Below are 15323 nucleotides of genomic sequence, written 5' to 3' on the forward strand. Positions count from 1 at the left end.
CATTTCTCAGTGCCTCACACCCTTCACCGCGGCAGCGCGGGTGGCTGGCACTGGAAGGTGTTCAGTATGCACCCGTTTAATCAAGACAAATCCACAGCAGAGCAGGGATCAGTGCTCAGGGAGCCTTTGCAATTCAGATGAGTTCAGTGCCGGTGCAAGCCCTGGCCTTGCTGCTGAGCTCCTGATGGAGCAGAGCCAGAGCAGCTGCTGCTACCACCAAAGATGTGCATTATTCTTCCCCCATCTGATGCAGATGAATGCAGCTATTCTCAGCTCAGATGCTCAGCCTGCCTTTGAAGGCAGAGCCTTGTGCTCACTACCAGGGCCACAAACTGCTCACCAGCAGCAAGCAAACTGCAAAATAGATCAAAGAGTTTCTTCTGGTAACCCCTAAAGAAAGCCAGGGCTGTCTGGTGGTTTGAGCAATCAGGATTCCTGCATTTTGATCCTGATATGCCATGTGGCCACAAGCTAACAGCAATATTTCTCAGCCTTAGCTGACCTTTCTGTAAGCAAATCTGGTAAAATTTGTCCCCTGAAAAAGGCTTGGTCCAGCATTTCCCAGCTCCAGGTCTCTCCTCTGCCAGAGCCAGTCTCTTTGGGAAGCTGCACAGTGCTTTGCTCATGATATAAAATGCATAGTAGTATTTCCACTCACTAGCTGAGTGCAAGGGCTTTTAGCACAGGACTGCAAATTGAGCAGAGAGAAGCTGTACCCTCAGCTGCCAGCAGCCATGGATGGGCCTGGGACAGGGAAGGCCACTTGCCAAGCACAGAGCTGCTGCTGAACTCCTGGGGCATCCAGGAGTGCAGGGGCTCTCATAGGTGCTTGCTACAGAGCTGTGAATCCCAACCCAACACCAGCCCCACACAAAACCTACAGCTGCAAGCTTTGATATTCCTACATGTGTGAGAAAGCAGGCAGGGATGGAGAGGAGCATTCCCAGGAAGGCTTCTCAGTGCTCAGATCAAAGGAGAAGCTGCCTGATGAAGAGGAGAAGGAGGCAGGACTGCTGCTTACCCAGCACGTAGATCTTGGTCCCCCGGAGGAAGGAGGTGGCAGCATACCTGGGTGTGGGCATGGCTGCCAGTGACACCCAGATGTCCTTGAGCATGTCATAGTGCTGCAGGTAGTTGTGGGGCCTCAGGTCAGACCCCATCCCTCCAGCTGCATAAACTCTGTAGTCTGGACAGGGCCGAGAAGAAATCCCACAAAATCATTACAGGAAAGCATCAGAAATACATATATACACAGAAATACCCCCTGCAAAGACACACGTGCCATCACACCAGTGCCAATGCTCTTTCCCTGGCTGGGGCTGGTGCTCCTCAGCCCAGCTCCTGCCTTGCCCACCAAGGTCTGACACAGGATGGTGGCTCTGCCACCCAGACCAGAGGGTTCAGAGCCAAGACAAGGCACTGAGGCTTCCTGTTCCTCACCAGATCCCTATCAGCTACATCCACCTCTGGCTAATGGCAAACCTTGCTCTCCAAAACAAATTCCTACCTGCACAGCACCCACATTATCCCCTTCAACAAGCACTTCATAGACAAGGTTAAAGAGAGCAGAGACAGCAGCCTTGCCTGTGTGGGCAGCCCTACAAGGCAGCTGAAAAAGCAGAGACCAGCCTGCAAGCTGCATGGATTTGGGCAGTTATTTTTGTTCCTGGCCTCTCACACCACACTGACCCTGCCCTATCAGTCAGGCAAGCTTATACTCAGAAGAAAAAAAATCACCTCCAAGATGGTAAATATTATTTTTCAACATTCCTTGACAGTAGCTTTTAAACCCACTTAAGCAAACAAACCAAGCAGCTCTCAGAGAGGCTGCCTGGAGATTAGATTCATAATCCCAGGCATGGTGGGAAGCTGGCTGACCCCAGGCATGCTGCTCCCCAACACAACTCCCAGCCCCAGGCTCTTCAAAGCACAGCAGAGCATGTGAAAGGAAATCAATGCTCCTCATCTCTGCTTAGGAACTAAAAAATGAGATGGGCTGTTCCAGCAGAGCCTCACAGACACTTAACAAGCCCCATTTAAGGCAGGGGTTAAATGTTCTGAGGGGAGCTACACAAGAGCTCCCCTGCAAGGCCAGCAGCTTCCCCTCCTTGTACAATGATTTGAGTCCAGGACCATGAAGCCAATTCTCTCCTGGCTGGTTCTGGGTTTGGACCAAAGATGTCTCTTCAAATCTAAGCTACTCCGTGGCCCTGAGACCTTCACCTCAGCCAGCAACATCATTCCTATTTTTTCAACATCTGCAGCACATCAAGTCCAGAATGTGCTACAAAACCTTGCAGAAATTTGATTTGAGGTCCTGGAGCTTGGACCTGCTCAACATATCCCCAGGTGTTGATGTTACAGAGCAACCCCCAGCTTTATCTGCTTTTGGCTGCCTACAGAACAGTTGTCTTTAGCAGGCAAGATACTACAGATACCTGGGGCTCAGCTTCTAGGAGTACAGGTAAGGGTTTGGAGAACAACATAACCCTGTGCCATTGCCCAGAAAGCCTTTGTGCCTGATGCATCAACTGATGCTAACCCTCCTCATCCCACCACCCCACAGACATCCCTCCCTGTCCTGGAAGGACTGAGCCCTCCTTGCCTTTTGCTGTCACGGAGATGCCCATGGCTGCCTCTCTCAGCGAGTTCCTCTTCTTCCACTTGCCCTCATCTATGTTGTACATTTCCACTATCTTCAGCGGCATCTGATTCACTCCAACCCCTCCTATCACCATGATCCTCTTGCCCAAGTTGACCACGGCCACCCCTGCCCGTGCTGTGGGCATGGGGGGCAGCGAGGTCCACTGGTCGGCCTCGGGGGAGTAGACCTCGAAGCAGTCCATGGGGACACCATTGTCATCACAGCCCCCAATGGCAAACACCTGCCCACCAGCTTCCACCAAGGTCGAGTAGACCCTGCAACTCGGGAGTGGGGCAAGGGTTTTCCACTGGAAGTCTTTGGAATTAGCTAGTTCCATCCTGGCTGGTGGGGAGAGGCAGCATCGGTCCCTGCCCGCGGGAGGGGGCTGGTTACGCTGCAAAACAGAGCAGAGAAGTGCCAGGGGAAAAAAAAACAAACAGCAAATATGAAATGCAAACAGCATCCAGCCCCTGGCAGAGCTGCAGGCAGCCAAGAGTAGGGATGGGAGCACCCACACCAGGCAGCCCCCCCACCCTGGTCCCCTCTGCCACCCCCCAACACACAGCACCAGCCACCGGTACCTCTCATTGCATCTCCATCAATCCTGCAGTTCCAGATCTGCCTCAGAAGCTCATGCAGAGATGGATCCTGAAAATAAAACAAAACAAAAGGGAGAGGAAGAAAAAAAACAAGGCAAGAGAGGTTGGAGTCAGTCTGTTATCCTGTTTCCTGAGCATCCCCGCCCCCAAGCGACATTTAAACTGAGGAGGCTGCAAGCAGTCTGCTCACTTCCCCGGCTGCTTTCCTGCCTGCTGGGGAACTTTTCTGCCTTCTCTGATCCGATGACTCCTCCTGACCCTGTGTACCTCCTCCCGCAGACCCAGCTCTCAGCTGGGAAGGTGACAGTGCTCACCCCTCCAGCCCCGACCCACAGGCTGCACCCATGAGCTGGGAGGGTTGGGGAGAGCAGCCCAGGGAGGGAGGCACAAACCCACAGCCTTGTTCTCCTCTCTCGGAATGGCTGTTGAGCATGCAGATGAGGTTAATTAATGCAGGAGGACAGAGAGAGGGCAAACGGAAAGGAACAAAGGCAGCAGCTTGCTCAGCTGCCCACCGTGTGGAAGAAGGTGCATCTTGCACTGAGCACCTCTGGTTTTGTTGTGTAACAGCCCAGCTCAGGGTTATTCTTCTTCCTGACACAGCAGCAGGGATGTGGGGTGGGAAGCAAAGAGCCAGCCTGCACTCTGCTACCTAAGATATATAAGCACAAATAAAACAACCAACTGTTATGCTCCTGAGGTCTCTTGTGGCCATGGACACACTTCTCCCAAAAAGGAGAACCAGACTTGTTCCTGCTGCTTCACCTGGAGCAGAGAGTAAACAAATGGGGTCTGCAAAACTGCCTGTCCCAGGAACAGGTTGTCTTCCCCCAGCACCCACTGCCTGGCCCTGCCACAGCACTGGCTGCCCAGGTCTGACCACAGCCCTTCAGCTCCCAGCCCTCCAACAGCCAGAGCCTGTAGCTTAGCAACAGCCACCTCCAGCTGCTTCTCATCACCCAGCACTCCAGATAATCCAGGGTATCCTGATGCCTTCTGGGGACAATGAGGAGGATCCCCTTGGAAAGGGAGAAGCCCCAGGACACATCAGGCTGCACGGAGGGCAGAGGCACATGGGCTGTTATGACTGCACCCCAGACTCATCCCACATGTAGCACACTGGAATGCCACATATTTCTCCTATAAATCCATGCCTGTGGTGCTCATCAGGTAAGCAGGGAGGCAGAGATGGCCCTCGGACCACAGCCAGGAGTATCTCGGGTACCATCCAGCGTCCCCACCAACTCCCTGTCTCTGCCTGGGGCTCAGCCTGCACAGCCCAGCTGAAGGGGTGAGCAGTTTCCACAGTCATGGTGGTCCTACATCTCCTCTGAAAGTATAAATTAGAGGAGACTGACAGAAAAGCATCACTGAAACAGGTCTCAGACTGAGATCCATCAAGATCACTTCATATACAAGTCTGAACTGACAAGAAAACCCATCAGTCCAAGCAGGGCTGCTTATTTCATCTTATTCCCCCAACTACATTTCAGAAGTCAGCTAAGCATCATTTATGGCATAAAGAGTGTGGTTAATAAACCCATAAACACTCCCTGGGCTGCAACCCCCTCAGCAGCAGGACCCAGCCTGGGCACATGCGCACAGCCCAGCACCGTGGGGCCGTGGTAAAAGGAGCACAAAGCAACAATCAAAAGCAGCAGCAAGTCAAGCCACGCTTTGCATCTTCCCAGCAGCTGAGGAGAAAGGGGCAAACAACAGATCAGATCCCCAGCTGCTGTTCTCCCCTCCCTCCAATCCCTTCTCCTCTGATGTGCCTCACCACACACAACTGGATCCGCTCAGGGATTTTTGCCTTGGCAGTTTAAGCAGCTCTGGGTTATTGCTTTCATTAATAATTTATTTTCTTTCCAGGTGAATTTTCATGCATCACCCTGGACAAATTCAGCATGGTCCAGCAAATCAGAAAAGCAGAGCCAGCTCCTATTTCCAGGAGCATGACAGATTTGCATCCTGACCTCTGAGAAGTAATTTCCCTGCCCTGAGCCTCAATTTCTTGAGCTATAAAGTGAAGTCCTGGGATGAAACACAATCAGCATCACTCAAATGTCTGACAGAAACAGAAGCTTATGGCTAGTGCCAGACAGTTTCTCTCCTGTCATTAAGGCTATCCAAAGCTCAAGCATAGTTGTCTAAAAATGCTTAAAAATCCTTCTTCAACACAGCAGCACACAAAGTGTGACTCCAAGCAGTTGGAGATGCTGCCCAGTATTTTCCAGGGAGTGCTGGGCAGGTCCTTCGTGAGACCAGGCAGAGCAAAGTCCTGCACATTCAGCCCAGCTCTGATCCCAGACAGTGGGAACCAGCAGATCCAGAGCCACCAGCCCCAGTAATGCAAAGCTCTGCCTGAATCGAGCTGCCTTAGCACACAGATCATTTGCTATTCTTCTCTTTCATGCTCTTTGAAGAAAATCAAGGTCAGCCTGAAACACCCCCCCCTTTTTGTCTCCATCTCTCCATCATCACCTGAGCCTCAGAGGGAAGCAATGCCAGCACTGGCAGCTGTCAAAATGTGCTGACCAAACACCTCCCTGCATACCAGCTGTGTTCTCCTCCCAGGCAAAGGGAATTATCATTCAATTACACACAAAAAAAAGGGAGCTTTAACATTTCTTTTTCCTTAAATGGCTACATTGAAATAAAAATTAATGGTAATTGCTATTCTATCAGAGATGGCAGGCATGGTACTTAGCCCAATCCAGGGCCCAGCCTGTACCTTTGCAGGACACAAGCCCTGGCTTTAAGAGCTCAGCACCCACACACCTCCCCAGGGTCAAGTGGCTGTGGAGCACAGATGGGCAGGGAGGGTCCCACAACACCCACAGAGAGGGGGACAGGGGCTCTGGTGGGAGAGAGGAACCTCCCAGTCCCTAGGGCTGTGCTCCCTGTGCTGTAGCACCCAGCTGCCTCCCCCAAGGAGGGGCCATTCCTCACCCTGCAGGTTACATCAGGCTCTTTTATAGAGCTCCTGGCTTAGTGACATTTATTACCTGCAACAACTTGTGATTAGTGAAAGAGAAATGCTGGTGGGTATTAAAGTGATGGATGGGCTGAAAAGGGCAGAGAGGCCTTGGGGCTGCCTTCCCTGTCCTTCCTGTCTCTCTTCTCTCCAGGATTTAGAAGTTTTTCTGCTCTGGATTTGAAATTCCCTTAGTGCACAGGGGCCAGCACATGGCCCAGCTGGAGCTGAAATCTCCACCCCCAGCCCCCCGGGTGGTCCTTTGGCTGATGCACTACCCCAAATCTTGCACTGCAACACTGCTGCCCCAGCACAGAGCAACAAGGGCTCCGTTTCCACCTCTTCACATGGAAGGAAAGGCAAAAAGGCTCCAGGATATGAAAAGTCATGGAGATACTCCCAAATCTAAGGCTCCTGGTGAGGATACGAAGCCCCAAGACAACACTGCACACATCCCCAGGCACACTCACGCGTAACACACGTTCCCTCCAGGAAGGAACTCCGGGCTAGACACAGAAGGAGCCCCCTAATCCTCACCCAGCCCGAGGCAGATACAACTCACTACAAACTGATCCTGTACCTTGTCCAATTTGCTCTGAAAAGCCTCCAGCACTTCTGCAGCCCCAGCAGATCATTGCCATGCCTATTTGCTCAAACCCTCACTTGAAGAACAGTCTTCATTTCAGAGATACCACAGAGAGCCAGGAGACCACCATGCTTCCTCCTGGCTGAGCCCACCTGAGCCATATCCAGCTGACCCTCAGCTTCACTGACTTCAGTAGCATGACCCCAGATTTCCATCCCTGGATCTGGGAATGGGTCAGACCCAGGATGCCCATCCAAGCCCAATCAGGAGCTGTGCTCCCAGAACATCACTGTTCCCCATTTCATCTGCCAACAGCCACAACACCCACATATTCCTTGCTGTCACCAGGAGCAGGCCAAGAGACACAGACAGCAACCAGCCTGACAAAGAAGCCTATTAGAATAACCACTGCCTTCAGAGAAGCAGCTCTTGTACTCACCTAAATGTCATGTCAGATAAGCATGGGGCAGCCCTGCCCTGTGCCAGCCAGCAAGGGGCTGCAAAGCTGAGCTGAAAACAGCCTGACATCCAGCCAACATCACTGCCCAGGGTGGTAATGATTCCCACTGCTCTGGGGAGGGGAAAACAGGAACAGTATGCTGGCAATAGCCCACAAACACTGAGAAGAAATTCCGGCTCCTGCTCAGCACCAGGCAAGAGTGAGCAGCTTTGGTTCAGCCCTGTCTGGGCTGCCTGCACTCTGTTAAATAACGAGCAGGGAGAGATGACACAGCACAGAAGAAGTGATTCTGTGCAGGGCACCTGTTTCTGTCCCAAGGTCAGGGCACAAGGCCAGGAGAAGGGACACTGAATGCAGATCCTCAGGAAATTCACCCACTGCCAAGGAGGGGTGTCGGGCACAGCCCAGATCTCCCTGCTTGCTCCTGACTCTCTTCCCAGTGCAATTCCAGGTTACAGCACTTGGATGCTTTCTGGGTGCTGCTCCAGGCACAGGATCCAATGCACAGTTTGGAGCAGGGATCACCCCCTGGAAAGTGTCAGTCCCCTGTGGCTCAGCTCTTCTCCTCCCAGTGTGACCCCAGACCACTAACCACAGCTCACCTGCTCCAGGGGGCAGAGATGGAGCCTATTTTCACCTACACTGGAAGTTAACAGGATACAGCACATCTCAAGTAACACATTGAAAAGTTTCAGAAGTGGGAGCAGCACCTAAACCTCCCCATTAACCACTGAAATTGAAGCAAGCTGCTTTTCCTCCCAGAAACACATAAATGTCATGATTCAACCACCCTTTGCACTGTCAGATAAACATGAGCACAGGGTGAAGAGGCCGTGGGCTCAGGTACCAACCTTTGCTATTAAAAAGAAACAAATGCATCCTTATTTCAGAGGGAGACAGCTCACTTCTCTGCTACCCAATAAAGAACAGATGTTGAGAGGAGCCCAGCACCCCAAAACCCCATTGTGCAACAGCCCAGAGAGCTCAGCACCCCCACAGACATAGCTCGCTTCAAACCCTCACCACTTATTGGAGATTTAGAGGGATCAGGGTATTTGGAAAAGTCTGGGACCTTTGTAATGTGATCTCCTATCCCAAACACTTGATCTCTTTTCTTGGTGACACTCAGAACCAGACACAGACAACCTCTCTATAAGCTTTGACTATTACACAGTCCCAACCCACAAGGTCATGCCAAACCAAATCTAGGTTTTCAGGTAACTCCAACTTCTAAGCAGAAAATGCTTAAAAAAACCTTTGAAAATGGGAGACTTTGATGCCTTTACCTCTCCCTTGCTCAAACCCTGACAGCTGAGGCTTTAAACAGAACATGCATGAAATTTTCAGTCTGGTATTTCCGACCTCTCTTCACACTGAATCAAGTTTCCCTGCCACAGTAACAGCTACCCAGAAAAATAACAACAAAAAAACCCCATCAGTTCCCTGCCTTTCTCTGCAAATCACCCAGCTGGGAAAAAAAAAAAAAAAGACTGTTTAGCTATAAGGAAAGAGGAAAAGCAATGCAATTTTAAGAGAATTAATTGTACCAAGCAAAGAAAAAGCAGCAGCACTCACACGCAGCCGGTTTCATTCCTGTTTCTGAGCATCTCTTCAGACCCATGTAGGGGCAGTTTGGAGGGGAGGACAGCAGGCTCTGACCCATCTCACCATCTCCCCAGCTTTCCCCCTTCACCAGCCCCTGGAGATCATTTCCACCCTCATCATGTCAAATGCAATTTCCTGTGGTTGCTAATAGGAGGAAGGCAGAGAGGTCATGGATGGAAATATTCCAGAGCCAGCAGAGCAGCAGTTGTGCAGCACAGGGATGCAGGAGGTTTAAGCAGACAACGGGACAAGGAGAAAAGCAGTTTCATATTTTGGCACTTGTCAGCACAGGGAAAGAGCCCAGACCATCCTTTTTTCCTGGGTGGGCTGAAAAGCCACCAGATCAAGGTAAGATTTATTCCCATGGCACTTTGTCTCAAGAGACAGAGTTATTTTATCAAGAGAAAAGATAACCCACCTGCAAACTGAAGGGTCCAGCTCCCAGCAGCATCCTGCAGCTCCCACCCTCATCCCCAAAGGCTCCTTCTGCTCTCTGCACAAACAGCTTCTCTTTTGCACAGGTCAAATGCAGAAGGTCTTTTTCAAGCCCTGCAGTCTCACTGGTTATGTTTATAAAGCTCCTGTTAGTCTGTATTTTAGGCTGGATCCCTCTGGAGGGAATGTAAAGAGCCTGGGCCAGATCAGCTCATGGCACACACCCATCCTTGCCAGCTGCCAGGGCCTGGCCTGGGAAAAAGGCTGAAAAAATGGGATTTGGGGGCTAATAGCCAGGGGGGGTGGGGAAGAAAAGCAAAAAAGGGAAAATACATTCTCCTTCACTGCTTTTCTTGGTTGAAACAAGCTCAAAGGGTGGTTTGTTTTGTTTGTTTTTTTCTGGTTGCTGAATAAAAACCTGGCCTGACAGTGGGAGGAAGCTGCCCTCCTCCTCCTCCCCCAACCCCCTCAATAGCCCCCAGCGAGGAGCACCCTCCCTCCTGCCCAGAGAGCTGGGATGTACTCACAGCTGCCGGGAAGCGGCGGGTCCGGGTGCAGCATGGCTGGGAACGCTCCTCAACTTTACCTCCCAAATCCTGGGTGCCCGCAGAGCTGCCCTCCCTGCCCGGCTCCCTGCCCGGCTCCCTGCCCGGCTCCCTCCCGCTGCCCGCGGCGCTGCTGGGGGGGATGCGAACGGCGCCGGGAGCAGCCGGGGCTGGAAAAGCTGCGTGGGAGGGGAAAAAGATATATATGTAGATTAAAAAAAAAAAAAAAAAAAAATCAGCATCAATCCAACAGCCCTAATCTTCACCCCCTGGGAGATGTAGGACAATGAAGAGGGAGAGCGTGTTTCCCCATCTGGGCTCTCCCCCAGCGCGCAGCCGGAGGGGGGGTGTGCACAGCCGGCATTCCCGGCCCCAGACTTCAGCCTTTTATGGCTCCCCAGCTTGCACAGGATGTTCTGGCACCGCGGCTCCCCCCGCCGCCCTCCCCGCCTGCAGAAGCAGCCTCGGAGAAGAGGGAGGCAGACAGACAGAAAAACCAAAAAGCAGGAGCTGCCTCCAAGAGGAACCAAAGGCCCAAACGTGCTCCCCGAGAGCGGTGGGACCCCCTCTGGGAAGAGCTCCCGGGCACTGGAGCCCAGCTCTGGGGTGCACATCCCATGGGCACCCAGTGTGGGAAAATAAGGGAGAGTGGGGTCAGGCAGCAGCGACCCCCGAGCCTCTGCTCCCTGCACCTGGGGCTCCAGATGCCCCATGAAGAGCTCACTTGGCTCTTCTGGTGGGATGTGGGGCCCTCTGAGCCCCCACTTCCCAGTCAGCCCAGGCTTTCCTGTCCCTGACCTGCTTCTCTGCTCTTTTCCTAAAGGTGTTGCAGAGTAACTTTGCAGAAAAATCATTTCTAAGCAAAAGCAGAGAGAAAAATCCTTTCAACGCATCTTCCATCGAGCTTCAAAGCTCCTCCCCAGAGATGCTCAGCCCAGCAGATGTTTCTAATCCTTCAGGAATCCCCTGAGCTCTGAAAGTCCCCAACACCCCCAGGGATTTCTGCCTCTTTCAGCACTGTGCTCATAGTTCTCCTCACCAACACAGAGCTCTGAGCACAGCTGGTACCAGTGCAGCAGCATCAGTTGCTCCAGCACTCGACAGCCTTTGACGCAGCAGCTTCCAGAGCTGGGTTTTCATATCAGAGGGACTCACTTCTGCAGCAGCCACTTCCTGCAGCCTGGACCAGTGAGTCTCCAGAGGGGGCCAGAGGAGGTTTCAGGTTCAAAAGGAGCTTGAAAAAGCCCCTCAGTGCTGTCCCCAGTTCAGGCCTGTAACAATCCAGACAAGGCTTGCTCACGCCGGTTGAGACACGAAAGTACTTTAAAACAGCTCTAGCCATAAAGGAAGAAAAATGAGGAAATCAACAATAAGTTGAGTGAAATGACTCTACATAAAGCAAATTCTCATCCCCTACCAGCTATTTTAATCTCCTGTTAGCTTTCCAGTGGGAGGATTCAATTTGCATTTAAATAAAAACCTCAAGCTCAGGGCCCATCTAACATTAAGATGTTCATTACAAAGGCATTCACCTCTTAAGAAATTTTGTAAAGACCCCATTGAACTGGATTTTAACAGGGGTCTACTAGCAGTCTGGCATTATTGGACATTTAGTATTTCTAAGTTATTATTTACCAGACTATTTATAGATGAGTCTAGGCAGCTCTAAACAAAGGTTTCCAGCAAGCTTGCAAGCTCCCTGCTTACAATCCAGGAGGTAAAAACAACTCCAAAACATCACAAAAGGTCTTCTCAAGAAGAGCTGTCTGCAGAGAGCTTGGTTTCATGGGATAGGGAGGCATGGGGAAGGAAAGGGGAGGCTGAGGGCAGGCTGATGTCAAACCACATGGGAGCTCCTGCTTTGTGGGCTGGGATCCAAAGCAAGACCTTGGCTCAGGACACTGGCTTTGGTCCCAGGTGAGTTGTTGGTTGGTTGACTTAGTTTTTTCTTTAGTCAAGTCTTTCATTTGGTTCATTTTGGTGTTTTTACACAGCTGTTTGATCTCCAGCCCCTCATCTCCTTCTCATTTTCCTTCCTGCTTTCTGTCAGCCCATTTCACCTGTTGTTCTGTGACTGAGGCTGAGCTCCCCACCGTGTTTGTACAGCACCTGGCGAGTGGGGTTCTCAGGGCAGCCAGGGCCTCTGCCTGGTAGCAGAAATGTGATGGATTGGGATAAAAGAGGGAGCAGAAATGGTGTGACACAGACCAGGGTCCTGATGGAGCCCTGCCAGGAAGCCTTGATAATCCTTGTCCTCATAGTTCCTACATATCTGATGCTAATAACTGTTATTGAAACTACCCTTTCATCTCCACAAGCATTTAATTCACCCTATTAAAAACAAAACAAAGTAAGCCCAAGAGACCCCTTGCTGACCTTTCATTCCCTGGTGTCATTTCTTAGAGAAACACAAGCAGCCTTACCTGCCCACGACCAACAGTCTGCCCCATGTCAACACCTGCCAAAGACCAGAGAGATGAAGGCAGGGGAAGAGGGAGAGTTTAAATTGGATAAAAGCATGGAGTATGACAGCTTGGCCAGAAAGCCCCAGGTGTTCAGCCCCTGACTGCTTTGCCTGGTGGCAGTCAGACCTGACAGCCTGGAAAATAACTGTCTGGGAAGGACAGAGCTGAGGAAATGTACTCAGAGACCCGAGCCCTGGGACAAAGGCAAGTGTTGGCTTCCCCCACCAGATGCTTTTTGAACAGTGAACATGGCACAGCACCACACCCCAGCAACCAGTGAGCCCTTCCCATAGTGCAGGGCTCCTGGGAAGGAGGGAGGGATGGATCTGCTACCCACCAACTGTGAGGGAAAGAAACCCACCAGTGTCAGTCAGAGAATGGTGTGAGGAAACCAGAGCCTCCTCCTGATGGAATCTCTTCCTGGCAGTGTTTGCTTGTTGTGTACAGAGACCTCTCAGGATATCCTGGAGAACTTGTACAACAAGGAAGGCCCAGGGACACTCCACTCAAAAAGGAGAGAAAAAACTTTTCCAGGCTGCTTGCAAATGCTAAAGGAGATGTCACTGTTAAAGGAAAAAAAAAAACACATTCAAAACCTGTAGCAGTTTCCTGCAGTTCAACCTCTGTTTCCATAGGAACAGCAGGAGAGTTTCAGGAATTCCTGCAAATTACACAAATAAGCCAAAAAGCACTATTTTCTTTTCATATTCCTTACCCACATCACTACCAAGCACTCTTGACTAGACCACTTCTCCTAAGTGTTTGGAAAGGACACATTGAACAGCAGTTATCAGGCCAGGAGGCAAGAAAACAGAGAAAAAACAGCAAAAAAGCATCCCAGAAGCCCAGTAAAAACACTTTTAGAAAAGAAAAAAAATCAGGATTTTGTAGCTAAAGGAGAAAAACATGCAAGAGGACCCAAGACCTGTCCATCCGTACATTGGTGCTGGAGCACACAGGCCCCTGGCACCACTGACCATGGGAAACCATGGATGGGCACAAGCAGAGGGACTAGACAGAGCACTCAGTCCTACCCTGTCATCTCTTCCAGTGATTTGGCAGCCTGACAGTTAATTAACTAGTTAATTAATTAATTAATTCTCCCTCCTGCAGGGCCCTGAGCTGGTTACAGTCACCTTAATATGTGGAGACAGGAGCCAAGAGCTTCAGGATCTCTCAATCAGAATATTTAACCCACACAGAGAAGTCCACCAGCTGTGTCTGCCCATTTGACAAACACAGAGAGACACCATTTCAGGACAGACAGGCACTTCAAAAAGACAGTTGCTGGGAAAAAGAAAACACAACACCCAAAACCCCCTGTATCATTAAAAATCAGCTACAGTTCACAGAATTACAGCAGCATGAAAGAGCTTTAAGCTAACTAGTTAGGCTATGGATGCATCTGGCTTTGCATGCTTTTTATAAAAACAAAAGTCCTTGTTTATATTCAACTGGGAGGAAAAAGAAAAAAAAAAAATCTGTTTGTTCCCAGAAGAGGGTTAATGCCAGACACAGGAGGGCTGGAACAGCTAATCTCCATGCATGGTTACCAGAATGCTGAAATACAGCAGTGGTTTGCTGGTATCACAAGCTGCATCCCTTGTGGTTTTACTGAGTCTGTTTCAATGGAAGAACATCTGCCTTCCTGACCAGTCCTGCAAGAGTCAATCTAGCCCAGTGCAGGGCACAGAGCGTCCTGAGTTTCCCACAGAGCACATCTAGCTCTGGGAAACACCTGAATGCCCAAGGAAGAAAAGGGACTTGGAACAGCAGCGTTTTGTTCTCTGCTCTTCAAAGGAAGTGAGGGTTAATTATTCATGGAGCAGGCAGTGACAAGGGACAAGGCTGTCTTAAGAATGGATTGGAAAGGGGATGTGGGTAAAAAAAGTCAGTATATCATTTTAATTTTCTATAAAGGAACTATTTTAATAGATTTGGGGGAATTAACTCCCAATCTACCCCCTTTTTTTGTCCATTTACACTGCAGTGAATGTTTGCCTCTCCTCTACGGGTTAAATATTGAAGCATTTTCTGCTTTAAAAAGGAAAAAAAGGGCCCAGCTTGAAAATGAAATGCTCTCAGAAGTCCAGCTGCTTTGTTTCAAAGGTTGCCATAATGAAACTTTCCCATTTCTCAGAATTTTTCTCTTTGTTTTGCTGATCCCCAAAGCTAAGTTCATGGGTAGACACATTAATCTGTAACAATGGACTTTGCCCAGTTCTCCCTGGATTGAGAAGTTCTGTTCTTGGCTCTGGCACGTGAAGCTTCTGTGACAAGTCACCAAAAGTCACCCATTTCCAGCTTGCCTGGATGGTGGTGGATGCTTGGCAAACACCTCTGACCAGTGGCTCCCTTATATGTTGCCCTGCTCCTTACAGACTGGGAGGAAAACTGCTCCTGCACCCACAAGATCCCAAGAGTGGTTGGATGTAGCTACAGGCCTGGGAAGCCAAGGGAAGTGATGAGCAGGTCTGGAGCTGCTCAGATCAAAACCATCCCCAGGAAGAATGAGGCAGATGCAGAATCATAGAATTGTTTGGGTTGAAAGGGACCCTAAAGATCATCTAGATCCAGCCCCCCTGCCATGAGCAGGGACACCTTCCACCAGCCCAGGTTGCTCCAAGCCCCATCCAACCTGCCCTTCAACACTGCCAGGGATGGGGCAGCCACAGCTTCCCTGGGCAACCTGTTCCAGTGTCTCCCCACCCTCAGAGTGAAGAATTTCCTCAGGAGTTCTCTCAGAAGGAAGAGATTGTCTCACCCACCTAACCAAGTCTTGTTTTCTGTAGCTCCCACTCTCCAGACATCTCCCAGCCCCAGCTGCTGCCCATCCTGGGGTGTCCCTGAGAATACAGGGATGTGTTGCTTATAACTGACCTCAATGCTACAGCACTTCTGCTGTTCCCCACTTAGCACCCACTTGGCTGTCATTACTCTCCTAAGCTATTCCTGCCAAGCAGAGATCCTTGCTGACAGGTCTCCAGTGGAGAAGGCTGCAGCAGAT

At 50.6% G+C, this 15323-nt stretch overlaps 1 protein-coding gene across 6 annotated transcripts in view; it reads right to left on the reverse strand.

Annotated features, from left to right (window-relative positions):
* Positions 1–15323, reverse strand: part of KLHDC8A (kelch domain containing 8A) — a 33534-nt gene that overhangs the window by 2215 nt on the left and 15996 nt on the right. Inside the window, exons 1-5 of one of the 6 annotated variants that reach the window (XM_051639043.1) lie at positions 9834–9917; positions 8842–9015; positions 3226–3292; positions 2606–3038; positions 1022–1186 (exon numbers count right to left, since the gene is read on the reverse strand). In XM_051639043.1, the coding sequence (XP_051495003.1) occupies positions 1022–1186; positions 2606–2981 (541 nt within the window). In that variant the 5' untranslated portion in view covers positions 2982–3038; positions 3226–3292; positions 8842–9015; positions 9834–9917. Of the gene's footprint in view, positions 1–1021; positions 1187–2605; positions 3039–3225; positions 3293–3433; positions 3700–8841; positions 9054–9289; positions 9532–9833; positions 9918–15323 lie in introns of those variants that run through there. The other 5 variants (XM_051639041.1, XM_051639044.1, XM_051639042.1 and 2 more) reach the window with 5 other exon arrangements.

Source organism: Apus apus, chromosome 23, assembly GCF_020740795.1.
Source record: "Apus apus isolate bApuApu2 chromosome 23, bApuApu2.pri.cur, whole genome shotgun sequence".
Lineage (NCBI taxonomy): Eukaryota > Metazoa > Chordata > Aves > Apodiformes > Apodidae > Apus > Apus apus.